A 27,897-nucleotide genomic window follows, 5' to 3' on the forward strand; every position below is an offset into this window, starting at 1 on the left:
TTGAGAGGGGAGGCAGAGTTTAACATCTCATCCGAAAGATGCTACCTTCAATACTGCAGGTCTCCCTCAGTACTGCAGTGGAGTGTCAGCCTAGATTTTGTGCTCAAGTGTCTGAGTCTGAGGCGAGAGTGCTACCAACTGAGCCACGGTTGACCTACTAGAAAGCTTGACTTTATTTCCCTGCTGTAAAAAGATCTGCATCCATCGCAATGCAAGTTGTAATACTACTTTTGCTGGCAAGTGATCCCAACACTACCACTTTGCTAACTGTACGGGGGGGAAACATTCACTGTGCACTTACAAGCTAAAGAACAAGTCTTGTCCTGTTGGTTTTATTTTCCTTTTTTAATCATTTAGATTTTCACTTTGGTCTTATCATGCCAGCATACTGTGCTTGTGCCTCTAACTTCGCTTTCAATCAAACCCAATCTAATGAAACCCTATTCCTAGTGGGCATGAGTCCACCTCATGAAACTGTGTGCTTCAGTGCACATTCACACGCAATCATCAGCCTTGCTGAAATAGTGCATGCCCCAAAGAGGAATTTGGAAAGGAACATTTGCATTTAACCTTTTGTGTTGAGTTAATCTGCTGTTTCTTTTTCAATCTTGCAGAGTACACTTCATGCTGCACCTGAAGAATATATCAGTTCCTTTGAAATGTTTAACAATTCCTATAAACTCTACACCCACAGGTGCGTTTCATAATACTAGCCTTTCAGTAACCTTTGCAAGAAAGGTACAACTGATATTTAGTGTGCTATATTTGTTCCAGCTCAGTGTTTTTTTTTTCCAAACCACCTCCATGTGGAGTCAGGGGAGAGCAAGTGTGGTCCTGCACGACTCCACAGCACTAATGAGGGGACGCTGCATGCCGCGATCGCTCCTCCCTCGTTCTCCGGCTCACCCCACCCACCGTTTTCAAGTCTTGCCTGACGGACGCTGCCGGAGAGGCAGGGGACCCAAATTGGATCCGTCAACATTGACTAGCCGCCTCTCTCTCTCTCTCTCTCTCTCTCTCTCTCTCTCTCTCTCTCTCTCTCTCTCTCTCTCTCTCAAAGTGCCACCAGTGCTGGCACCTTGACCCAATTATTCAGCTGAAACCTGAAGTCCAATTTTGAGAGCCTCAGACCTACCTGTTCAAGGGCACAGATTGTTTCCTGCACCCATTTTGCACTGGCCGAATGAATTTCTTCCCTTTTGTCTTTTGCTAGTTTTTACCTGTGCCTCTTTGACCTTCTGTTGCTGTTTTTAGTTTGGATTTCCTGTACCGTTAACTATTGTCTGTGTATCTCCTGAGGTTTAAAGTCCAAGTTTCTCCATTTTAGTTCCATTGCTCAGTCTTCTGAAGCTCGGAATCCATTTTGTGACTCTTGGCTAAACCATGGCCACATCCTCCATATCTCCCCATCTAGGTGACCAGACTGACTGACTCATGCTGGATTATTATTTCACAGATACGTGCAACTTTCTGGTGTCTTGTTCAAACTTAGAAACATAGAAATTTACAGCACAGAAGGAGGTCATTTCAGCCCATTGTGTCCACGCCGGCCGATAAAGAGCCACACGGCCCTCGGTCAGCAGCCCTAAAGGTTACATACAAACCTATGAACAATGACGGAAAGGCAAAGAGCACCCAGCCCAACCAGTCTGCCTCACACAACTATGACACCCCTTATACTGAAACATTCTACACTCCACCCCAACTAGAGCCATGTGATCTCCTGGGAGAGGCAAAAACCAGTTTAAAAACCCAGGCCAATTTAGGGAGAAAGATATCTGGGAAAATTCCTCTCCGACCCATCCAGGTGATTGAAACTAGTCCAGGAGATCACCCTGGCCACATTCTATTCCCTGCAGTAGTTACCATTATATCTGCGCCGTCCAACAAAAGGTCATCCAGTCTAATCCCAATTACCAGCTCTAGGTCCATAACCCTGCAGGTTACGGCACTTTAAGTGCCCAACCAACCATCTCGGCCCATCGTGTCCACACCGGCCGACAAAGAGCCGCACGGCCCTCGGTCAGCAGCCCTAAAGGTTACATATAAACCTATAAACAATGACGGAAAGGCAAAGAACACCCAGCCCAACCAGTCCACCTCACACAATTGCGACACCCCTTATACTGAAACATTCTACACTCCACCCCAACCAAAGCCATGTGATCTCCTGGGAGAGGCAAAAACCAGATTAAAAACCAAGGCCAGTGGTGAGAGTTTCTGCATCCACCACTCTTCCAGGCAGCGAGTTCCAGATCCCCACAACCCTCTGCATAAAGAAGCCCCCCGCCTCAGTCCCCTCTAAACCTTCCACCAACCACCTTAAAACTATGCCCCCTCGTAATAGACCCCTCCACCAATGGAAAAAGGCCCTTACTATCCACTATGTCCAGGTGTCTCTTCCAATATGAGCTTAACCAGAATAGTGGAGATCCTTTGTCCTCACTCAACAGGCATGCAAGTGCACTTTCTAGCTGGGGTCAATTGATAATGATCAGGAAAGAGAACCCTTGTTTTTTTTTCTCTTTCTCTTCCCTTCCAGATATGTCCGATGCAGGACAAATCCAATCTGGCCAATTACTCCCCCATCAGTCTACTGTCAACCATCAGCAAAGTGATGGAAGGTGTCATATATAGTGCTATAAAGCAGCACTTACTCACCGATGCTCCGTTTGGGTACCACCAGGACCACTTGGCTCCAGACCTCATTACAGCCTTGGTCCAAACATGGACAAAAGAGCTGAATTCCAGAGGTGAGGCGAGAGTGACTGCCCTTGACATCAAGGCAGGATTTGACCGAGTGTGGCATCAAGGAGCCCTAGTAAAATTTAAGTCAATGGGAATCAGGGAGAGAAAACTCTCCACTGGCTGAAGTCATACCTAGCACAAAGAAAGATGGTTGTAGTTGTTGGTCAATCATCTCAGCCCCAGGACATCGCTGCAGGAGTTCCTCGGGGCGGTGTCCTAGGCCCAACCGTCTTCAACTGCTTCATCAATGACCTTCGCTCCATCATAAGGTCAGAAGTGCGGATGTTCTCTGATGACCACATAGTGTTCAGTGCCATTCACAACTCCTCGGATAATGAAACAGCCCATTCCCGCATGCAACAAGATCTGGATGACGATTCGGCTTGGGCTGATAGATGGCAAACAACATTTGCAGCACACAAGTGCCAGGCAATGACTATCTCCAACAAGCTAGAGTCTAACCATCGCCCCATGACATTCAATGCCATAACCATCACCGAATCCGCTACCATCAACATCCTGGGGTGTCACCATTGACCAGAAACTTAACTGGACCAGCCACATAAATACTGTACAAGAGCAGGTCAGAGGCTGGGTATTCTGCGGTGAGTGTCTCACCACCTGACTCCCTTTCCACCATCCACAAGGCACAAATCAGGAGTGTGATGGAATACTCTCACTTGCCTGGATGTGTGCAGCTCCAGCAATACTCAAGAAGCTCGACACCAGCCAGGACAAAGCAGCCCACTTGATTAGCACCCCATCCACCATCTTAAACATTCACTCCCTCCACCGGCGCACTATGGCTGCAGTGTGTACCATCTACAAGATGCACTGCAACAACTCGCCAAGGCTTCTTCGGCAGCACCTCCCAAACCCACGACCTCTACCACCTAGAAGGACAAGGACAAGGGCAGCAGGTGCATGGGAACACCATCATCTCCACATTCCCCTCCAGTCACACACCATCCTAACTTGGAAATATATCACCTTTCCTTCATCGTCGCTAGGTCAAAATCCTGAAACTCCCTATCTAACGGTATACCGCACAGACTGCAACAGTTCAAGAAGGCAGCTCACCACCACCTTCTCATGAGCAATAAATGCTGACCTTGCCAGTGACTCCCACATCCCAGCAACTAATTTTTTTAAAATGTAGGTTCGGGTCCCTCTTTGGCAATCAACATTGAAACAAAATATTTCCATCTGTTTTTACAGAAATAAAATTATAATGCATGTTAACTCCTAGTAACATTTTTTGCTATCTATTTTATCAGTCACTATAATCTTATCAGTAGGATTCTTGCAGAAGATCCTGATGTATTCTATGTTCTTGACTATTAGTTATTTAGGTTTTGGATTGAAAGTAGCGAGACTGGCTGTACTGGGAGCTTTGGGTGCAAAAGGTAAGTGTAACCTTGTTATGATTACTGCCTAAATATTTCTTGATTATGTAGTTGAAAGAAAGATACCAGGTGCTAGACTTCTGCCCCACCCCATTTGTTTCTCTGAATCATAATTGCTCACCTTCATGCCTCATTGAGTTAGTAATCCAAGGGAACCTGTTGCCAGTGAAGAATGACTTGCATTTCAAAAGTGCCTTTCACTACCTCAGGACATCCCAAAGCGCTTTACAGTCAATGAAGTACTTTTGAAGTGTAGTCACTGTTGTAATGTATGAAACTCTTAACCAGATATAAAAATCGCTGTCTAGGATTAACAATTGCACCTCTGAAACTTCTTGGATACAGATGAAAGACTTGTATCATCAGCACTCTTTTGGGGAGGGGAGGGAAGTGGAAGAGAGAAGGGGATGAAGGGAAGGGTACAAACTGATCTAGGTTTAGGTTCAACTATTGTTTGCAAGTGTTTACTTTTGTAAATCTATAGACCAGACAACGATGATAAATGCTTTTGTTCAGGATGACTGAAGTAAACTAGGTCCATGCACATTTGAAGAAAGTATTGACCTGATAACGCCATCAAATGCTACTATGGGTATACGTGTGCTACACCTTGTGACAAATGAATCAGACAACATGCTTTGAAATGAAAAGAACTTAAGAAATAGGGGCAGGAGTAGGCCATTTGGCCCCTCGAGCTTGCTCCGCCATTCAATAAAGATCATGGCTGATCTGGAAGGAAGAGACAGGGCTTGGATAATGACCAACAATGAAACTAAATAACTTGTATATTTTTTTATTCATTCATGGGATTTGGGGGTCACTGGCAAGGCCAGCATTTATTGCCCATCCAAAATCGCCCTTGAAAACATGGTGGTGAACCGCTGCAGTCCTTGTGATGAAGTTAGTCCCACACTGCTGTTAGGTAGGGAGCTTCAGGACTTAGACCCAGCCACGATGAAGGAACAGCGATATATATCCAAGTCTGGATAGTGTGCGACTTGGAGGGGAATGTGAGATGATGGTGTTCCCATTCGCCTGCTGCCCTTGTCCTTCTGGATGGTAGTCGCAGGCTTGGGAGGAGCCTTGGTGAGTTTCTGCAGTGCTTCTGCCTTCAGGGTGGTGGAGGCACATGCAGTGACGTCCTAGGGCTGAGATGATTGGCCTCCAACAACCACAATCATCTTCCTTTGTGCTCGGTATGACTCCAGCCAGTGCAGTGTTTTCCCCGATTCCCTTTGACTTCAATTTTACTAGGGATCCTTGATACCACACTCTGTCAAATGCTGCCTTGATGCCAAGGGCAGTCACTCTCATCTCACCTCTGGTATTCAGTCCTTTTGTCCATGTTTGGACCAAGGCTGTAAAAAGGTCTGCAGCCGTGAGCCAAAATTGGCCTTTTCCGATAAGGCCTCTGGCTGCCTGAAAGCGGCGGCCATGAGGCGGCGCGGAATGGCCACCGAGTCTCCGCGGAGGGGGTTGCCATTTTGGAAATTGCGCTACCTCAGTTTTGGAGCGTTGCCCGGGACCGCCCCGCCCATTTTCCCGCTGCGGTGTGCATGCGCGACCCCTTACCGCCTGGCCGGGACCGCCTCGGGGAATTGCCCCTTTTGAAAATTGCTCCGCGGCAGGTCAGTGCCCTCGACAGCTTTAGCTGTTGGTACACACTCTGCCATGACGACGCAGCCGCTCTTAAAGGGGAGGGCGCACTGCCGCGGCCGCCATGCTCATTCATTTTGCCGGCCGACTGCCAGGTTGTGGCGACAATTATGGCCATGGGATCGGCCGGGCTGCCAATAGGGTGCCAGGCTGCTGGCCCGGCCGAAACTCTCCCTGGTGGCCCAGTGTTTGCCATTAAAGTTGTTGTGTTCCTAACACAGATGAGGCTGCACACAGGGAGGCTAATATAACAGTGACCTCAGTCTTTATTAAGACACTCCAGAGTGAGTAACAGGCCTTAGGGGCCGGCTTATATATTATTATGCTGGGATCCCTTGGGACTTCAGGGGATGGGCTCCCTGGTGGCGGAACATGGGAGTGCATTATTTACAGATACACATCAGTCCCCGTCTCCCCCCCTCCCCCCCCCCCCCCCCCCCCCAAAGTCAAAGTGAAAACTATTTACAAGGTGAGGCAGCCGGAAGCCTTTCTTTCCCTGGTGGACTGCCTCGGTACAAACGTCTGCTCTGGTGTGTTGGCTGTGCCCTCGCTGGGCTGGCGTGTTGTTGGCCCTGCAGGATTGCTAGGTGAGCCTGGCCTTGCTGGGCTGTTGGGCATGATGGGTTCGATTTCCTGGTCCGGCATGGTGGTGTTGATCCTTTGGGTGTGTGTTGTGGGCTCTCAAAAGGTGGTGCCTGCTGTGGGTTGTTCAGGGCAGTCTGTGAATCGCAGCCTCGTTTGGTCCAGTTGCTTTCTGCAAATTTGTCCATTGTCTAGTTTGACTACAAACACCCTATTCCCTTCTTTAGCTATCACTGTGCCCGCGATCCACTTGGGACCATGTCCATAGTTTAGCACATACACAGGGTCATTCAGATCAGTTTCCCGTGACACAGTGACGCGACCATCGTTTACATTTTGTTGCTGCCGCCTGCTCTCTACCTGATCATGCAGGTTGGGGTGAACCAGCGAGAGTCTGGTTTTAAGTGTCCTTTTCATGAGTAGCTCAGCCGGGGGCACCCCTGTGAGCAAGTGGGGTCTCGTGCGGTAGCTGAGCAGTACTCGGGACAGGCGGGTTTGGAGTGAGCTTTCTGTGACTTGTTGGAGGCTCTGTTTGATTGTTTGTACTGCCCAGCTCTGCCTGCCCATTGGAGGCTGGTTTAAACGGGGCCGAGTGACATGTTTGATCCCATTGCGGGTCATGAATTCTTCAAATTCGGCACTGGTGAAACATGGCCCGTTGTCACTGACCAGTATGTCAGGCAGGCCGTGGGTGGCAAACATGGCCCTCAGGCTTTTAATGGTGGCGGTGGCGGTGCTTCCCGACATTATTTCACATTCAATCCATTTTGTAAAAAGCATCCACCACCACCAGGAACATTTTACCGAGAAACGGGCCCGCATAGTCGACATGGATCCTCGACCATGGTCTGGAGGGCCAGGACCACAAACTTAGTGGTGCCTCTCTGGGCGCATTGCTCAACTGAGCACACATGCATTGCCATACACAAGACTCTAAGTCAGAGTCGATACCGGGCCACCACACGTGGGATCTGGCTATCGCTTTCATCATTACTATATCCGGGTGTGTGCTGTGGAGATCCGAGATGAATGTCTCCCTGCCCTTTATGGGTAGCACTACGCGGTTACCTCACAACAGGCGGTCTGCCTGAATGGACAGCTCGTCATTTTGCCGCTGGAATGTCTTGATTAGCTCTTGCATTTCAAAGGGGATGCTGGCCCAGCTCCCATGCAGTACACAGTTTTTTACTAGGGACAGCAGAGGATCTTGGCTGGTCCAAGTTCTAATCTGGCGGGCCGTGACAGGTGATTTATCATTTTCAAACGCTTCCATGACCGTCAGCAAGTCTGCGGGCTGCGCCATTTCCACCCCTGTGGTGGGCAATGGTAGCCAACTGAGCGCATCGGCACATTTCACGGTGCCTGGCCTGTGGCGGATGGTATAATTATACGCTGATAGCGTGAGTGCCCACCTTTGTATGCGGGCTGAGGCATTAGTATTTATCCCTTTGTTTTCAGCGAACAGGGATATGAGGGGCTTGTGATTGGTTTCCAGCTCAAATTTGAGGCCAAACAGGTACTGATGCATTTTCTTTACCCGAACACACACGCTAATGCCTCTTTCTCAATCATGCTGTAGGCCCTCTCGGCCTTAGACAAGCTCCTGGAAGCATAGGCGACAGGTTGGAACTTCCCCGCAGCGTTAGCTTGTTGTAATACACACCCGACTCCGTACGACGACACATCACATGCTTGCACAAGTCTTTTACACGGGTTATACAATACAAGCAGCTTGTTGGAGCATAAAATGTTTCTGGCTTTCTCAAAAGCAATTACTTGCTTTTTTCATCATATCCAGTTCTCACCGTTACACATGTAGGAGCTCTAAGAGGGTGCTTAACCCCGGTAGGAAGTTACCAAAATAGTTGAGTCCCAGGAGCGACCGCAGCCCCGTGACGTTCTGTGGCTTGGGCGCGTTCCTGATAGCCTCTGTCTTGGCATCTGTGAGCCGAATGCCATCCGCCGCGATCTTTATCCCCAAAAACTCCACTTCTGTTGGCATGAAGACGCATTTCGACCTCTTCAGCCGCAGCCCTATGCGATCCTTGTAGGTGCTCGACGCTGTCCCGACCCGTGACCAAAATGTCGTCCTGAAAAACCACCGTGCGTGGTACCGACTTGAGTAGGCTCTCCATGTTTCTCTGGAAGATCGCTGTAGCCGAACGAATTCCAAACGGGCATCTGTTGTAGATGAACAGTCCCTTGTGCGTGTTGATGCAGATGAGGCCCTTCGAAGACTCCTCCAGCTCCTGCGTCATGTAGGCCGAAGTCAGGTCGAGCTTGAACGTCTCGCCTTCTGCCAGCGTCGCAAATAGGTCGTCTGCCTTAGGTAGCGGGTATTGGTCCTGTAGCGAGAAATGATTAATAGTTACTTTATAATCGGCGCAAATCCTGACCGTGCCATCACTTTTGAGTACTGGAACAATCGGACTGGCCCACTCGCTGAATTCCACTGGGGAGATGATGCCCTCGCATTGCAGCCTGTCCAGCTCGATTTCCACTCTCTCCCTCATCGTGTGAGGTACCGCTCGCGCCCTGTGGTGAATGGATCGTGCCTCTGGGACCAAGTGGATCCGCACCTTCGCCCCCAAAAAGTTTCCAATACCTGGCTCAAAAAGGGAAGGAAATTTGTTAAGAACCTGGGTATATGAGGCCTCATCGACATGTAATAGCGCTCGGATGTCATCCCAGTTCCAGCGGATTTTGCCCAGCCAGCTCCTTCCAAGCAGTGTGGGGCCATCGCCCGGGACAATCCAGAGTGGCAGTCCGTGCACCGTGCCCTCGTAGGTGACCTTGACCATGGCGCTGCCCAGGATAGTGATAAGCTCTTTGGTGTACATTCTCAGTTTTGTTTGGATGGCTCAAAGCTGTTCTGAGTGCCTTCTGCACCACAGTCTCTCAAACATCTTTTTACTCATGATGGATTGGCTAGCGCCAGTGTCCAGTTCCACGGCTACGGGTAAGCCATTAAATTTTACGTTTAGCATTATAGGTGGACATTTCGTCGAAAATGTGTGCACCCTGTGTACTTCAGAATCTGCCTCCTCTGAGGCTTGAAATTGCTTTGGTCCATCATGGACTGAGCTTCCTCTGCCACGTGGTGTTTAGCAGGTTTTGCAAAGCTTGTAGCTCTCGGCTGAATGGAAGCCTCCACAACGCCAACAAGGTGTGAATTGCCTTGCATTCATCCTTTGTTGCGGACTCTGAGTCATCTGGGTCACCTGAGGCCTGCTGGCAGTTGCAGACTCGTGGTTTCTGCCCTGTACATTTCTGCTCGCAAACATAGTTCCAGTTAATTTATGAACATTGCTAGCACTTGTGTGCTGAGAGATTTGTTTGGTGTTATCACTGGTGGACATAAACGCCTGTGCTTTCACAATGGCCTTACTGAGGGTCGGTGTCTCTACAGTCAAACGTTTTCGTAGGATGGTCTCGTGGCCAATGTCCAGTACAAAAAAGTCTTTGAGCATTTGCTCCAGGTAGCCATCAAACTCACATTGTCCTGCAAGTCGCCTTAGCTCAGCGATGCAGCTCGCCACTTCCTGACCTTCAGATTGCTGGTACGTATAGAACCGATACCTCGCCATCAGCACGCTCTCCCTCGGGTTAAGATGCTCCCGAACCAGTGTACACAGCTTCTCATACGACTTATCTGTGGGTTTCACTGGAGACAGAAGATTCTTCATGAGGCTGTAGGTCAGTGCCCTGCAGACCGTGAAGAGTACCGCTCTCCTTTTTGCAGCGCTTCCTTCTCTGTCCAGCTCGTTGGCTACAAAGTACTGGTCTAGCCGTTCGACATAGGCTTCCCAGCCGTCACCCTCTGAGTACTTCTCTAGGATGCCCACAGTTTGCTGCATCTTTGCACTGGATTTGTGTACTCGTCGCCAGTTGTTGTGTTCCTAACACAGATGAGGCTGCACACAGGGAGGTTAAAGTAACAGTGACCTCAGTCTTGATGAAGACACTCCAGAGTGAGTAACAGGCCTTAGGGGCCGGCTTATATACAGTGTTCCCAAGGGATGCTGTGATCGCTTGGGACTTCAGGGGATGCACTCCCTGGTGGCAGAACATGGGAGTGCATGCTTTACAGATACACAACAAAAGTAATTGCAGATTTTGCAGTGGCACTCCCCTTTAACTGAAGGGGAGGAACATTGTGACGCGCCAGCATGATGACGTGATCAGCACGGCGCTGATGAAACATAGAAACATAGAAAATAGGTGCAGGAGTAGGCCATTCGGCCCTTCAAGCCTGCAGCACCATTCAATAAGATCGTGGCTGATCTTTCACCTCAGTACCCCTTTCCTGCTTTCTCTCCATACCCCTTGATCCCTTTAGCTGTAAGGGCCATATCTAACACTCTCTTGAATATATCCAATGAACTGGCATCAACAACTCTCTGCGGTAGGGAAATCCACAGGTTAACAACTCGCTGAGTGAAGAAGTTTCTCCTCATCTCAGTCCTAAATGGCCTACCCCTTATCCTTCGACTGTGTCCCCAGTTCTGGACTTCCCCAACATTGGGAACATTCTTCCTGCATCTAACCTGTCCTGTCCCGTCAGGACAGGTTACATGTTTCTATGAGATCCCCGCTCATCCTTCTAAACTCCAGTGAATAAAGGCCCAGTCGATCCATTCTCTCCTCATGTGTCAGACCAGCCATCCCGGGAATCAGTCTGGTGAACCTTCGTTGCACTCCTTCAATAGCAAGAACGTCCTTCCTCAGATTAGGAAACCAAAACTGAACACACTATTCCCGGTCAGGCCTCACCAAGGCCCTGTACAATTACAATCAGACCTCCCTGCTCCTATACTCAAAACCCCTAGCTATGAAGGCCAACATACCATTTGCCGCCTTCACCGCCTGCTGTACCTGCATGCCAACTTTCAATGACTGATGTACATGACATCCAGGTCTCATTGCACCTCTCCTTTTCCTAATCTGCCACCATTCAGATAATATTCTACCTTCATGTTTTTGCCCCCAAAGTGGATAACCACATTTATCCACATTATACTGCATCTGCCATGCATTTGCCCATTCACCTAACCTGTCCAAGTTACCCTGCAGCCTCTTGGCGTGCTCCTCGCAGCTCACACCGCCACCCAGTTTAGTGTCATCTGCAAACTTGGAGATATTATACTCAATTCCTTCATCTAAATCATTAATGTATATTGTAAATAGCTGGGGTCCCAGCACTGAGTCCTGCGGCACCCCACTAGCCACTGCTGCCATTCTGAAAAGGATCCATTTATCCCGACTCTCTGCTTCCTGTCTGCCAACCAATTCTCTATCCACGTCAGTACATTACCTCCAGTACCATGTGATTTAATTTTGCACACCAATCTCTTGTGTGGGACCTTGTCAAAAGTCTTTTAAAAGTCCAAATACACCACATCCACTGGTTCTCCCTTGTCCACTGTACTAGTTACATCCTCAAAAAATTCGAGAAGATTTGTCAAGCATGATTTCCCTTTCATAAATCCCTGTTGATTTAGACCGATCCTGTCACTGCTTTCCAAATGTGCTGTTATTTCATCTTTAATAATTGATTCGAACATTTTCCTCAATACCGATATCAGGCTAACCGGTCTATAATTACCCGTTTTCTCTCTCCCTCCTTTTTTTAAAAAGTGGTGTTACATTAGCTACCCTCCAGTCCATAGGAACTGATCCAGAGTCGATAGACTGTTGGAAAATGATCACCAATGCATCCACTATTTCTAGGGTCACTTCCTTAAGTACTCTGGGAGGCAGACTATCAGGCCCCGGGGATTTATCAGCCTTCAATCCCATCAATTTCCCTCACACAATTTCCTGCCTAATAAGGATATCCTTCAGTTCCTCCTTCTCACTAGACCCTCGGTCCCCTCGTACTTCCGGAAGGTTATTTGTGTTTTCCTTCATGAAGACAGAACCAAAGTATTTGTTCAACTGGTCTGCCATTTCTTTGTTCCCCATTATAAATTCACCTAAATCTGACTGCAAGGGACCTACGTTTTCCTTCGCTAATCTTTTTCTCTTCACATATCTATAGAAGCTTTTGCAGTCAGTATTTATGTTCCCGGCAAGTTTCCTCTCCTACTCTATTTTTCCCCTCCTAATTACACCCTTTGTCATCCTCTGCTGAATTCTAAATTTATCCCAGTCCTCAGGTTTGCTGCTTTTTCTGGCCAATTTATATGCCTCTTCCTTGGATTTAACACTATCCTTAATTTCCCTTGTTAGCCACGGTTGAGCCACTTTCCCCGTTTTATTTTTACTCCAGGCAGGGATGTACAATTGTTGAAGTTCATCCATGTGATCTTTAAATGTTTGCCATTGCCTATCCACCGTCAACCCTTTAAATATCATTTGCCAGTCTATTCTAGCCAATTCATGTCTCATTACCATCGAAGTTACCTTTCCTTAAGTTCAGGACCCTAGTCTCTGAAATAACTGTGTCATTCTCCATCTTAATACAGAATTCTACCATATTGTGATCACTCTTCCCCAAAGGGCCTCGCACAACAAGATTGCTAATTAGTCCTTTCTCATTACACATCACCCAGTCTAGAATGGCCAGCCCTCCAGTTGGTTCCTCAACATATTGGTCCAGAAAACCATCCCTAATACACTCAAGGAAATCCTCTTCCATCGTATTGCTACCAATTTGGTTAGCCCAATCTAAAAGTAGATTAAAGTCGTGCATGATAACTGCTGTACCTTTATTGCACGCATCCCTAATTTCTTGTTTGATGCTGTCCCCAACCTCACTACTACTGTTTGGTGGTCTGTACACAACTCCCACTAGCATTTTCTTCCCTTTTGTATTCCGGAGCTCCACCCATACAGATTCCACATCATCCAAGCTAATGTCCTTCCTTACTATTGTGTTAATTTCATCTTTAACCAGCAACACTACCCCACCTCCTTTTCCTTTCTGTCTATCCTTCCTGAATGTTGAATACCCCTGGATGTTGAGTTCCCAGCCATGTCTCCGTGATGCCAATGATATCATATTCATTAATTGCTGTCTATGCAGTTAATTCGTCCACCTTATTCCGAATACTCCTCGCATTGAGGCACAGAGCCTTCAGGCTTGTCTTTTTAACACCCTTTACCCCTTTAGAATTTTGCTATAATGTGGCCATTTTTGCTTTTTGCCTTGGGTTTCTGTGCCCTCCACTTCTCCTTTTCTTCTTTCTATCGTTTGCTTCTGCACCCATTCTACTTTCCTCTGTCTCCCTGCATCGGTTCCCATCCCCCTGCCATATTAGTTTAACCCCTCCCCAACAGCACGAGCAAACACTCCCCCCTAAGACATTGGTTCCGGTCCTGCCCAGGTGCAGACCTTCCGGTTTGAACTGGTCCCACCTCCCTCAGAACCGGTTCCAATGTCCCAGGAATTTAAATCCCTCTCTTCTGCACCACTCCTCAAGCCACGTATTCATCTGAGCTATCCTGCGATTCCTACTCTGACTAGCACGTGGCACTGGTAGCAATCCTGAGATTACTACCTTTTGAGGTTCTACATTTTAATTTAACTCCTAGCTCCCTAAATTCAGCTTGTAGGACCTCATCCCATTTTTTACCTATATCGTTGGTACCGATATACACCACGACAACTGGCTGTTCACCCTCCCTTTTCAAAATGTCCTGCACCCGCTCCGAGACATCCTTGACCCAGGGAGGCAACATACCATCCTGGACTCTCGATTGCAGCCGCAGAAACATCTATCTATTCCCCTTACAATCGAATCCCCTATCACTATAGCTCTCCCACTCTTTCCTCCCCTCCTGTGCAGCAGAGCCACCCACAGTGCCATGAACTTGGCTGCTGCTGCTCTCCCCTGATGAGTCATCCCCCTCAACAGTACCCAAAGCGGTGTATCTATTTTTCAGGGGAATGACCTTCCTTCTACTGCTCTTCCTGTTGGTCACCCATCCCCTATCTGGCTGTGTACCCTTTACCTGCGGTGTTGCCAACTCACTAAACGTGCTATTCACGTCATTCTCAGCATCGCGGATGCTCCAGAGTAAATCCACCCGCAGCTCCAGTGCCGCAATGCGGTCTGTCAGGTGCTGCAGGCGGATACACTTCCCGCACATGTGGTCGTCAGGGACACTGGAAGTGTCCCTGAGTTCCCACATAGCACAGGAGGAGCATAACACATGTCCGAGCTCTCCTGCCATGACTTAACCCCTAGATTAACTTAGTTTGGCAACAACAATGATAAAGGTTATCTACTGATTGGTAAGTAGTTTTTCTTTTTCTTTTCCCTACCACCAGCCAATCACTTACCCCCTTGGCTGTGACATCACCTTTCGATTTTTTTCTACTACTTTGTGTACCTTCTGCCCCTGCTGCAGCTGCACCGGCTGGCCTTTATAGGCCTCACCAATGCTGCTGCTCCGCCCCTCCGACTGCCGCCAATCCCCGGACTCCTGCTGGGCCTTTATAGGCCTCACCAATGCTACTGCTCCTCCTCTCCGACTGACAGCCTCGGCTACTCTGCCTCGCCTCATTTCTGCCCCGCCCCCACTTCTGCCACCATAATGAGGCCACTTCCGCCCCATTCGAAAACTCCCCGAAGTGCTGAATTTCATCGGTTAGGCCGTCCCATGCACTGGGGCGGCCAGAACACATCGAACGCGATAGGTGCGTCTTGTTTCTGGCGAAGGGCAATTTCGGCTCAGGTAGTCCTGGTGGAATCCAAACTGAGCATCGGTAACCAGGTTATTGGTAAGTGCCGCTTGATGGCACTGTCGACGACCCCTTCCATCACTTTGTTGGTGGTTGAGGGTAGGCTGATGGCATAATTGACTGGATTGGATTTGTCCTGGTTTCTATGGACCGGACATACCTGGGCAAATTTCCACTTAGTTGGGTAGATGCCAGTTTTGTAGGCGTACTGGAACAGCTTGGTTGGAGGCGCGGCTAGTTCTGGAGTGCAAGTCTTCAGCACTACAGCCGGGATATTGTCTGCATGCAATGTGATCAGCCATTTCTTGACATCACCTGGAGTGAACTGAATTGGCTAAAGACTGGTATCTGTGATGTGGGGACCTCAGGTGGAGGCAGAGATCTTCCACTCGGCACTTCTGGCTGAAAGTGGTTGCAAACGCTTCAGTCTTTTGTACTTGCATACTGGGCTCTACCATCATAAAGGATGTGGATGTTCTTTGAGACACCTCCTCCTCCTGTTAATTGTTCACGACTGAATGTGGCAGGACTGCAGAGCTTTGATCTGATCCGTTGGTTGTGGGATTGTTTTGCTCAGTCTCTAGCATCTGCTTCCACTGTTTAGCATGCATGTAGTCCTTCACCAGGTTGGCACCTCATTCTTGGGTACGCCTGGTGCTGCTCCTGACATGCTCTTCTACACTCCTTATTGAACCAGGGTTGGTCCCCTGGCTTGATGGTAATGCTGGAGGGAGGGATATGCCAGGCCACAGACTGTGGTGGAATACAATTCTGCTATTTCTGATGGCCCACACAGAACCTTATTTAAGTTGCCCTGTTTTAAGTTGCTCAATCTGTTCTGAATTTATCCTATCACGGTGGTAGTGCCACTCAACACTTGTAGTGAAATAAATGGTGGCTCAATTTCTTCAATCAAGTACGATGATTCATTGGCTAGCTTGAGTTTGGATATCCTGTCAACTGGCCAGAAGTATAAACTTGACTGGATATTTTGAATTAAGTGAGCTTGGGTCCAAATTGAAATTTTTATTTGCTCCAAAAAGCTGAACAATTAATTGGTAAATTGACTGACTGGAGATCTGTAAAATATATTGATTGAAGTCAAGCTGTACTATGGGGCGGAGTTCGGGGCTCTCGGGAGGCTGGTGCCAGGTGTTTTACTCCTGGATTTCGGGTCTGGCAGGCTGTTTGGAGAGCTTGTGGTTGATCTTGAAAGCAGCTAGTCACGCATGGAGATATCATTAGAAATTGAGCTTTAATAGATTTAGGTTACTGTGTGCTTTTTATAAGAAAATGATAAGCCAATCACAGTTGCCATTTAGTTTTTAAATGGCTACAGTTAGCTTTGAATCCAAATCTAGCAGCTGCTTACCTGGTACTTTGATGCTTTGTCCTTTGGACATGCACCTGTCCCCACTCACACTCATCATACGCAGTCCCTCGAAATCGAGGAAGACTTGCTTCCAGTGGCTGAAGGAAAGTGACGATGTGTGACGGAGGAGCGCACAGGTAGACCTAGGGAAGGCGCAGCATGGGCCAATAGCGAGGCTGTGAGATTATGAGGCTCACATTACACACTATTAATGCCACATAGAGAGAGGTTCTGTGGGAAGGAGGACAGTAGGAATATGTTGGAGTTTGTGTGTATGTATTGGCACATGCGGCGTAGCCTGGTCTCCAGTCGTCTTGGACCCTCTTGCCAGTGGACCAAGACCTTGCTCCGTCAAGCCCGTGTGGTGCCTGGTGTGCAACGGCCACTCCACGTTAAAAGAATTCACGCACGGGCATCTTCCACCGTTTAAAATGAGTTCATCAGTCACCCGAGTACTCATTCTTAGTGTGGAAGCAAGTCATCTTTGATCCTGAAGGACTGCCTATGATGATGGAGGAAACACAGCAGTCAATTTGCGCACAACAAGCGCCCACAAACAGCAATGTGCTAATGACTAGATAATCTGTTTGTGATCCATGATCAAGTATTCTGTCAAAGGAATGACCTTGAGATGAACCCTCGTGCTCTATAACTCTCCCTTTGTTGTTCATGTGTAATATAAACAAATGTGGGTCCTTCCCTTTACCATAGTCGGACTTTAACATGTGGATGTCACTGTAAAATCTGGACTTATGTCTTTAAACCTTGCGTGTTTTTGATTTCTTTTTTGTTGCATCCATCTAAAAGCTGCCCATTCTTCCTTTCAGTGGGTGAGAGCAGAAGGTACAGGAGTTCATGTTTACCACAGTTCTTGAAAGCTGAATGGGAATTTGGTGGAATCAACTACAAGTTTGGAGGAATGAAGGAAGGTAGGAGAATGCTGTCACTCAACGAGGCAATCCAGTAATTGCACAGAGCTTAATCCGATATTCCCATCAAATGAATCTCTCATGGTCATGCTGCCAAATACATTGGTTAGAACTACACACCCATGAAATATGCCCTCCATCCAAACAGCCAAGTGTATACAAAAGCAAAATACTGCGGATGCTGGAATCTGGAATAAAAACAGAAAATGCTGGAAATCTCAGCGGGTCAGGCAGCATCTGTGGAGAGAAAGCAGAGTTAACATTTCGGGTCGATGACCCATCGTCAGAACTGGAATGTGTTCGGAAAGAACACATTTTTAAGAAGCACTGAAAGGGGGAGGGGAAGAAAGGGGAGGTCTGTGATAGGATGGAAGACAGGAAAGATTAGAGAGACAAAAGAGATAATGGCCCAAATTGAAATGGTAATGCCAGGCGTTAGAAAAGCAAGAGTGTATCTTGCACATTATTCTACCCTTTACCTCAGATCTATATCCCCTGTGGTAAGCTGTTCAGCGTAGCTTTATTCAGCACAGCTGAGCTCAAACAACAATATAGTAATGTGCATGCTACCTCTCCAAGGTGTAACCAATTGGTTTTGCATCACTGGGTGAAGTTTGACAAAAAAAACTAATGGTTTAGGATCTGTAATTGATATTGTAAGTTTATGCCCTACATCATGTCAACAGAGCACTTTTAAATGTCACTTGTTGTCAATACATCAAACTGGGATGCATTTTGTTTCCTTATGATTTAAAAATAAATCACATTTTAAAGAAAACAGCTTTATAACTGATTAAGTACATCTCCGTTCAGATAATGTGCATAAAACTGCTTGAGTTTGACTCTTGCAGTTAACAATATTGGATTACTGTCGACTTCTCTTGGGTATCCACTCTCCTGGTGGTGCTCGTGTCAGATGTAGGCTGATCGATTCCTGGTCTGTGCTACATTTGCTGATCTCTGTCATCGTTGAAGGCCATTTTTTTGTAATTGTCTCTGTGTTCCAGGCTAGAGAAGGTTCCCATTTCTGATTGCTATCCAGTGAACCTCTGCTGAAAAGTGCATGCCTGCTGGCATTAGGTGAGAGAACCTTGCTTGGCTGTGATGCCCTCCATTGCTAAGTAGCCTAGGCTCGCACATGAAGAGCAGCTACTTAGGTTAGGTACTGTGGGCTGCAGCACCCATGGAACCATTCCTTGGCATGAATAGCAGCCTCCAGGATACGAGGGGAGAAAATTCAGGTCGGAGTGTGTAAAATGTAAAAAAAAAGGCTTTCATTTCTATAGCACCTTTCACAACCTCAGAATGCCTCGACAAGCTTTACAGCCAATGAAGTACTTGTGGAGTGTAGTGACTGTTGTAATGTAGGAAACACAGCAGCAAGCTCCCACAAACAGAAATGTGCTAATGAGCAGATAATCTGTTTTTACTGATGTTGATTGAAGGATAAATATTGGCCGGGACACCGGGGATAACTCCCCTGCTCTTCTTTGAAATAATGCCATGAGATCTTTTATATCCATCTGAGAGCAGATGGGGCCTTGGTTTAACGTCTCATCTGAAAGGCTGTACCTCCAACAGTGCAGCACTCCCTCATTACTGCACTGAAACATCAGCCTAGATTTTGTGCTCAAATCCCTGGAGTGGGACTTGAACCCACAACCTTCTGGCTCTGAGGCGAGGATGCTACCAAAATGTAACTTGTCGTATGTTGAATTGGATGGAATGACCTGTGTAAATGTGCTTTCATTTGTAATCTCAGTTCCCTCAGGCTTCCACTCCTGCTACACTGAAGTTACGAAGGTGATCCAGAAGAAACTTGATCAGCAAGATGAAATCAAAAGCAGGAGTTTCTATGCCTTTTCGTATTACTATGATCGAGCTGTGGATGCAGGAATGATTGGTGAGTGAGCACCTGAATTATTTTTTTGTCCTTTGTTCTTCTACATATATCTGAAGCCAGTTTTCAAAAGCTTGATTTTTCTTTTTTAGATGCTGAGAAGGGTGGTGTAATACTTGTGAAGGATTTTGAAATGAAAGCAGAAGCAGGTAAAAGTAAATTATTTGGTCTCTGAAGCAGGAATATTCTGTGCTTAAGGCACCATGTAAAACATTTGTATCCTCTCCTTGTCCAAAATAGAACTGGTTGCGATAACAGGTTTCAAACAGACACCACCCCTCCCCAGCAAGCAAATCCAGAATCTCTGCATTCTTTTTAGCGGAAAGACCTGATTACGTTATAGCTCTTCATAAAACGAAGTTCCAAAGCAAATTTTTATGGGGGGGGGTGGGTGAGGAAGCAAAGAGAAGGCAGTTCCTTTTCAGTGTAAATGCTCTTTTCCAATGGAGCATTTTTTTTGGTCAAAGCTTATTGTCTTCCTAAATGGATCAAAGTGACCAGAACAAACTTGCTAACCCAACTGTGGGAGCACCTTCCCCAGACAGACTGCAGTGTTTCAAGGCAGCCCACCCCTACCACCTTCTTCAGGGCAACTATGGATGGGCAATACTTGTCAGCCTTGCCACAGATACCTACATTCCAAGAATTGTGGTTTTTTTTAAACCTGTTGAACATCTGTAACCAGTTAAATCTCTATTGCCCCCCCCCCCTCCCATAAAGGTGACACCCAAGTATATGTGTTGGAAGGACGAGCAGATACTATACATATGTGATGGACCTGCTGAGTATTTCTGACATTTTTCTGTTTTTATTTGATTTTTTTTAAACTTGTGCTAAAGTGTTATCCCATGGAGTGTCCCTTTTATTTTGGTAAATGTTATGAGTCTGTAAGCAATGCCCAAATTTAATAAGGGAGAAAGGGATAGAAGGGTATGCTGATGGGATTAGATAAAGCAGGGTGGGAGGGGGCTCATGTGGAGTGTAAATACTGGCATAGGCCAGTTATAAGAACATAAAAATTAGGAACAGGAGTAGGCCATCTAGCCCCTCGAGCCTGCTCTGCCATTCAACAAGATCATGGCTGATCTGGCTGTAGACAGAGCTCCACTTCCCCGCCCGCTCCCCAGTTGGGCCGAATGATCTGTTTCTATGTTGTAAATTCTATGCAATCCTTTTCCATGAATGTAGTGCCCCTTTAAAGGAGCCAACACATGTACAGGCAAATGCTGTTCAGCTGTGATGTGTTTGTAAATAGTTGTTCCAAACAAATCCAAGTAAAACGGGAATCATTTCTGTTTTTCTTTGGCCTAATTTATAAACTTTGAATTCCTCAGTATGCAAAGACTTAAATGAGGCATCCACAGGCAGTCCTTTTCTATGCATGGATCTAACATACATCACTGCCTTACTCAAGGAAGGGTTTGGATTTTACGATAACACAGAACTGCAGGTAAACACAGCGCCTATTCTGACTTCACTTCTAGGTGTGCTATGTGTAGATTGCAAGAAAAGTTGCCAGCAGCTCCATTTGGGGTTTCAGAGTAATGGTTCCTTTTTGTTATTGGGTTTATCAAGTGTAGTCCTAGACTATTAATAATATAGGTACTGGGGAGGGGGTATCAACACTCTTTTACATATTAACTAGACGAGCCCAAAGAATAAACCATCATCTCCTTCAGGCTATAAGAATCACCAGCTGTTTATTCCGAGGTGGCCATTAGCAATTGAAAACCAGTCTTGTGAACTGCATCAATCAAATCCTCCCATTTAAATGTACATTATCTGGTGTTCAATGCATATTATAATATTTGTGAGGGTTTTTAGTCAATTTGCATTGCTGATTTTAAAACTCCAGGTTTTATGTCCTTTTTACCATTTTATATAAAAAGAAATCCGTGTGGGAGGGAGAAGAGATTAGGACCCCTCGCCTTCCCCCCCCAAAAAATCTAGGAAAATTCAGAGAAAACTTTTTTGAAAATAGATTTTATTTTGACATGCTAAAACCCAAAATGACCAAGTGACTTAAAGACATGCTTGAGCTAAATGACAAATGTCTCAATTATTTACAGTTCATGGACTCATGATGGGTTTTCTAAATTAAGAGTAAAATTGAAGAATCTATTGCTATTGCTGTGACTCCTTCTACTCCAATTGTGCCCCAGCTTATCTGCCTTTTGTGACTTGCCCTGGATGGAGGTTTGTTTTGTGGTACCATTTCTCATCCTTGCATTTACTGTTTTCACAGCTGACCAAGAAAGTCAATAATATAGAAACTAGCTGGGCTCTCGGAGCAGCGTTCCACCTCATCCAGTCACTGAAGACTACTCCGTGAATATTTAAAAAGAACCCGGGATAAAATCCGGGACTACTGCTGCACATAATTATGTTACTATTTAAAAGTACGAATGCTGTGATTTATACCTGCTGAGAAAGTAATTCCAAACTGGATTCCACCCACTGAAAACAATCCCGAGAAGATGTGTCTCAGTAGACATCTCGCCTTTGACGTGGGTCTCCCATTGTTTCACGAGGAAGGTGTGTGGGAAATGTCATCGATAAAATAATTGGAAAAATAATAGAAATGTCTGGAGTTGCAACAAATACGTATTTGGTAGTAGTGCCATCCGATTTTGGAAATCCTCAATGCCTCCTTGGTCCCAAACCATTGCACAGGATGCTAATTGTGCAATACTCTGCTCTTCTATTGCAGTCCGAGAGCAACTTTATGCTCCAATCCTTTGTATTATTAACATTTTAATTTGGTGAATGCTCCCATTCTAACTGGAAATCATATATCTTCATGAAAAGAATATGAAGCTGCAGATCAGTTTAAAACTTTGATTAAATACAGCCGATTTTTTAAATAGGAGGAACAAAGCATGATTTACTGTTCTAGTGATATGATACAAGACGAGTTAACATTTTTAAGTTACCATGATGTTCAAAAATTACACCTTGCACCAAAGCACCAGATTTGATCACAAATCTAGATTTGTTATCTTAAATAGTAGAAGCTCGATCTTGAAGTTGATTGCCATTAAAATTATAGGGGCTCTAGAATCTCCTATTGAGAACCAGTTTTGCCTGAACCAGCAGATAAAGGTTGTGAGCAGGAGGGTGTAGGTATTTTAACCTCACCTGTGAAGAATGACTATAAACTGCTGTCCTCAGCCAATCTTGCACGCCACCTAGTGACCAGGTTAGTTGGGTTTTTTTAAATCGCCACCACTCTGGTAAATGCAAGATTCTGTCGTCTCTGTTCCATAACCTGCTGATGAGTTGCAACTCTTGTGTAATAAACTGCAGCACTGTGCGGTTGTTGCTGTCCTACTGTTTCTGTAAGACCTCTCAGGTTGCTGATTACTATGCTGTTGTTCTGTAGTGTTTTAAATCTAAAGGTAGAGCTATAACAAAGTAGTACTGGAAATACTAACCAACTGTTAAAATCACCGTTTAATTCAAATATTTCACTTCGAGCCACATGGATGATGTACCTCTCATAATCGAAACAATGCCAGAAAGTTGTCAAATTTGATGACATCTTTTACATTAGCATTTTTGTTAAACGTATTGGCAAGAGTAGGGTTCAAACTATTTATAGATCACCTGGTCTAGCCAGATTGACAGCTGTAGTACTCACATCCCACAAACTTGTATCCAATCACTGACTCTGCAACTTAACTCCTCCCTCAAATTAGAAACGAACTTGCTCGTAGCCCAGCCTTCAACCAACTAAAGCTCATGGTTCTGGAAAGCAGGAGTGCACTTTTGGCAGAGAGATAAACACACACATGGTTGCTGTGTGCCAACTCCTTGCAGTTAGTTATACTTCATTTAGGTACTCCAGAATTTATGTGAGCTCCTGTAGTGGTAAATGATTCTTGCTGCTTTTTAAAAAAAATGTATATTGCATATTATTTAACTGCATGATGGTTGTAATTAATGAGTATTTTATATAAAGGTTCACTTGCAGTGGTTTTGTTTTGAAAGGATTTGAGGACATCTACATGCAATTTAATGTTTCAAAAGTCCTCATCATACATGTGATGTAAATTATCAAATGTTTTATCATGAATTGTATCTGCATATTCAATTTTTTTAATTAAAAATGAATATTGGATAATATACTAGCTCTGTCTTCGTTGCTTTCTGCCACACTGCCAGAATACTTAGAACAAAGGTGAGAATCTGCATTCTCACTTTACCTGCAGGCAAGAGCATTTAGCAGCAGCTCCCAAATCCTTCATAACCTAGGCTTAAAAGCCAGACCAATCCGTCCTATCTGCACAGCGTAGTTGCTGGTTTGTCCCATTTGAACTTGGTCTCTGCAACTGGAAATATAGAATATACATGGCTCATAACACTCCATGCATGCAACCCACAGACCTTGCCATCGTTTTCCTCTTGAATTTGAATAATCAGTCACTAGAATAACTGCAATTTCTTTTAATGAATGGCTTTAAAAAAAAAAATTGTTTCATTAAAATAAATGAATAGATTGTACACATGTAAGGAGATGGGCTGTTTGTGTTGCAATGTGCTGTGACCAAGTGGCTAGACATCACTTCACTTCTGCACTTCCCAACCCATGCAGGCTAAATATTCATCTTTCATCCTTCATCCTGGAACTGAGCTCTATACATAGGATGCTTTATCAGAAATCAGGCATGCAGTGAACCTTTTGCTTTATCCTATTTAATCCAGTAAAATTATGTCCTACATATTGAAATGTTGACTGACTTGTACTAATAATTTTGTCTTTTAAATAAAGAAAATCATCCATTCTCCTTTACAAACTAGACCATGGCAACATCATAGTATTTTATTTTAAAACAGTCTAAATCTGTCTCTGCTCTGTAAGCTGTATGGCACAAGGAGATATAACTGGCGGAAGGAAAACAAAATAACTTGGAATCCTGCCCTGAATACTGAATGACTGAGGTTGCTACATAATGAAATTCACAAACCCATTGAAGGTAATGGCTGTAGTGCATCAACCCACTCATTCTGAACTGTAGGTAACAGATCAAATGGTAGACTTGTGTACACGCACACAGTTGTCCACTGAGACAGATGTAAAAGTTTTTGCATGCCCGTCAATTCAATCTCTTAAAAACATTCAGGATTGCAGATGATTAGCACCAGATAGCTCGGGTGTGCCTTCCGCCAGTCTAACTTGGAATCATAATATCCTCAAAGTTTTGCAAATTAGTTTCACTCCAATTTTATAAACCCGAATAAAGCATCTAATGCAAAGAAAGCAGATCTTTGTTTCCCCCAAATTTTCTCCTATAGAATATTCTAGGTAACTGCTACTGGTAGAATAACATAATAGAAATTAAGTGAAAACTACCACAAGTGTCTAAAACTTGCAAGAAAGCTATAGCACTACTGTTATTTGGCAAGAATTAGTACAATGGTCATAAATAACTTTTTTTTTTAAATACTAGCATGTTCCCACAGCCTAGTTTGTAAAGGAAATAGAGAAACTGGCAACACTAATTTTGTTGATTGAAATGAGTTGATTGATTCAATATGTAAGGTAATTTTACCGGACTGAAATATGGCAAAAAAAAGTAACTGATTTCTGATCCTGAAACAAATCACATTTCTTTAATGGGGTAGAAAAGGTGGAGAAAAACAACCTCTTGCTGCTTTGGCAGGGAGATGTCTTCAGAAGTGATCCGTAAAACATTAGCAAAAAGCAGGCTGTTAAATTAACAGGTACTGTAATAAAATTGCATTTATATAGTGATTTATATTAAAAAAAAACAGGACAATGCATTTGCTTTTGGAGTGCAATGACTTCTCAAAACAGCAACCATTAAGCTGTTGCCCAGGTAACGCACAACAGGCAAGATTAGAAAATAAGGTCCTCATCTGTTCAGTGCTTGCAATCCATTGCATTCAGGAAGATCATAAGTTGAACTTTGAAACCAAATGCATCCTGCTGTAATATGAATTGTAAGATGTGGAAATTCAGTGTAGACACAAGTCCACAGATAGATTTAGCCTGAGTGATAATGGCCAGCAATTTGCACCCCCATACGAGGTGCGAATATGCCTGTAAGGGCCGCACAAGTTCTGGGTTTTCTGCCCAGTGAATGCCCATGAAATTCTTACATACCAGTGTAAGAGTTTAAATGAACAGAATTTTTTTTTTCCCCCCAAACATTAAAAATTACCTCCACAATAAGTTAGTTATTTTTAGCCCCTTTAAAACATTTACATTTATTTTTCAAAAAATTAAATTTGTTTTAAATAATTAAATGGCATTTAATTTTAAATGTAATTTTTGTTTATTTATTTGGTGTACATGTACTTTTGGGGGGTATTCCCATTCATGCTTCTGGGGATTCCATACGTACGTAATTTGTTGGGCCAGCCCACGGGATCCCAGGGGCGATTGCAAAACGCCTGGCCCCTGGGATACATGGGCCTCTAATCGTGTGTACCCGGAGAGCCCCAGGACCGCGAGTGTCTATCTCCCGGACCACCAGGTATGCGGCCATTTTATTTGCAGATCGGAGGCATTTCTCCGCGGGAAACCTCCGACCGCAAATTCAGGGCCAATGTAATTGGGGTTTACCAATCTGAAGGGTTGGGTTAATTTGCAGTCATGCCTTTTAAACCCTGCTCACTTCAGTAGTTTTGCCACTTCTGAAGATACCACCTGCAATATCAGATCCAATATTTACATCAAAATGAATATTACAAATAACAAAACAGAAGTATTAATTTTCTGTAATTTCATTTTTATGCCCTTTTTTTAAAAAGTCATTTATAAGCAGCAGGATTTGTAGCCCTCTTATGATGCTTTTCAAATATGTTTGCTTTCTCACCCTCGCTTTAAAATTTGTTGGCCCAGGCTCTGAGATTTCCTGATGCCCAATAACAGTCTGACTTACACCGCCACTCTGAAGTCCTTTCACAGGGCCCGAAATTGGTGAAGGACCCCGCCTGCCCAAGTGCCGCACGCAGGGCTGCCGTGGTACCAGACGATACTTTGAGTGGGATATTCAGCGTGAAGGTCCTTCAAAGGTCGGCGGGCAGCAAATGAAGGACTTAAGTCGCCAATCTGGGCGGCAGGAGCGCTCACTCTCGCGGCAAAGGCACTTGCCGCCCAAGTGCCGCCAAGGATGGAGACGGGCCCACGGAGGGTCGAAGACCTGCAAAGAAAAACCAGCAGGAAATAAAACCCATCAGAAGACCTTCGGGGGACCCCATCGCTGTGGAAATAAAAAAATGTTTACTAACTTTTTTTTTTTCAGGATCTTCATACCGTCGGGGACAAACCAGCCTCCAGCCAGCGGTCCTTCCCCGTTCTGGCGCCGACTCCCGCCCCCACCAATCTGGCATCTCGGCGGGCGGGAGGGTCAGCTGCGCCACTTGGCCGTCCGCTGACGTCAGCGGGTGGTTCCCAGCAGTTCTCCCGTGCTGGCCGCTCCAGCCCACATCGAAAATGACACTGGGCGGATCTTGCAGAGAAACGTGGGCGGCACTAGGCGGTGAGTTTATCGATTCCGGGCCCATACTGGTCAGGCAGAACAAGTATACTCCCTTCCCATAAGCAAATGGCAGTGATGTGAGTGTACATAAGAAATAGCCTCTAACAGGACTACTGAATACTAGAAGATTTAGGCATTCAATTGACATACCAACATTTTCATTTTTTATTAATCCGCTAGTTTAATCCCTAGTCTGAATGGACTTGCATCTTTCTTCAAGGTCTAACAATGCACTGGATTGTCACAAGCCACGCGACAAGCCTCACCAGCGATTGGGTGTCTGGGTCGATCGAACTATTTTTGGACAGCACACGCTATTCACCACCCACGCTGTGTGACAGACTGTACATGGGATGCAGGCTAGCAAAGAATTTTTGTGACATTGCTCAAATCAGTCCAATATTTACCATGTATTCAATTCAAAAGTAATAAATTACAAAAGATTACAAATCAGTCCTTTAGAGCAAATGGCAGGAACCCAAGACAAAACATCACAGCATCCAGAACTCGCAGCATCTTCCGGAGACACAAGAAATCCAGGACAGTTGCAGAATATAATTCACTTACTGACAAATGCCATGATTTGCTCCTGGAAAACAATGGAAAGTTATTTGTTTAAAAAAAAAATCATAGACACCACTCAAGTCACTTTTACTTAAATACCCATTTTTCTTCAGTAGAGCGAGCCTTTTTTCAATCTTTGAAATGACAGGGCCACAAACCTGGAACAACCTAGCCACAGGCTTCTGTCAATGCCACCCTAAGATGGCCTCTAGGTGGTGTGCAAGAGCAACCTTGGATGATACAACTCCAGACTTTCTGTACCTTTTCCAATATTTTTCCTGTTTCAGTGTTTAACTAATTAACAATAGTCACTTGTGCTAATGCATTCCATATTTTGATAAACATGTGTTTTAACTTCCCTTGTATGCTTCCAGTACGAAACCCAAGTTTATCTGCCCTTTGTTACCAATTGATAGACATAAGAACATGAGAATCAGGAGCAGGAGTAGGTCATTTGGCCCCTTGAGCCTGCTCCGCCATTCAATAAGATCATGGCTGATCTGATCTTGGCCTCAACTCCACTTCCCTGCCTGCTCCCCATAA

At 45.3% G+C, this 27,897-nt stretch overlaps 2 protein-coding genes across 4 annotated transcripts in view; one reads left to right on the forward strand and one right to left on the reverse strand.

Moving 5' to 3' along the window:
- entpd5a (ectonucleoside triphosphate diphosphohydrolase 5a) overlaps positions 1-23,375 on the forward strand; it is an 82,345-nt gene extending 58,970 nt beyond the window's left edge. For all 3 annotated transcript variants that reach the window (XM_070879602.1, XM_070879603.1, XM_070879604.1), the window contains 7 exons: positions 615-694; positions 4,093-4,154; positions 17,281-17,382; positions 19,145-19,285; positions 19,375-19,431; positions 20,617-20,732; positions 21,528-23,375. In XM_070879602.1, coding sequence (XP_070735703.1) covers positions 615-694; positions 4,093-4,154; positions 17,281-17,382; positions 19,145-19,285; positions 19,375-19,431; positions 20,617-20,732; positions 21,528-21,614 — 645 coding nt within the window. In that variant the 3' untranslated portion in view covers positions 21,615-23,375. The remainder of the gene's footprint in view (positions 1-614; positions 695-4,092; positions 4,155-17,280; positions 17,383-19,144; positions 19,286-19,374; positions 19,432-20,616; positions 20,733-21,527) is intronic.
- A 337-nt stretch (positions 23,376-23,712) lies between these two features.
- Positions 23,713-27,897, reverse strand: part of coq6 (coenzyme Q6 monooxygenase) — a 29,855-nt gene continuing 25,670 nt past the window's right edge. The window contains exon 12 of the mRNA XM_070879601.1: positions 23,713-27,379. Within this exon, the coding sequence (XP_070735702.1) occupies positions 27,350-27,379 (30 nt within the window). The 3' untranslated portion in view covers positions 23,713-27,349. The remainder of the gene's footprint in view (positions 27,380-27,897) is intronic.

The sequence above is a fragment of the Pristiophorus japonicus genome, chromosome 4 (assembly GCF_044704955.1).
Source record: "Pristiophorus japonicus isolate sPriJap1 chromosome 4, sPriJap1.hap1, whole genome shotgun sequence".
In the NCBI taxonomy this organism is placed as follows: Eukaryota; Metazoa; Chordata; class Chondrichthyes; family Pristiophoridae; genus Pristiophorus; species Pristiophorus japonicus.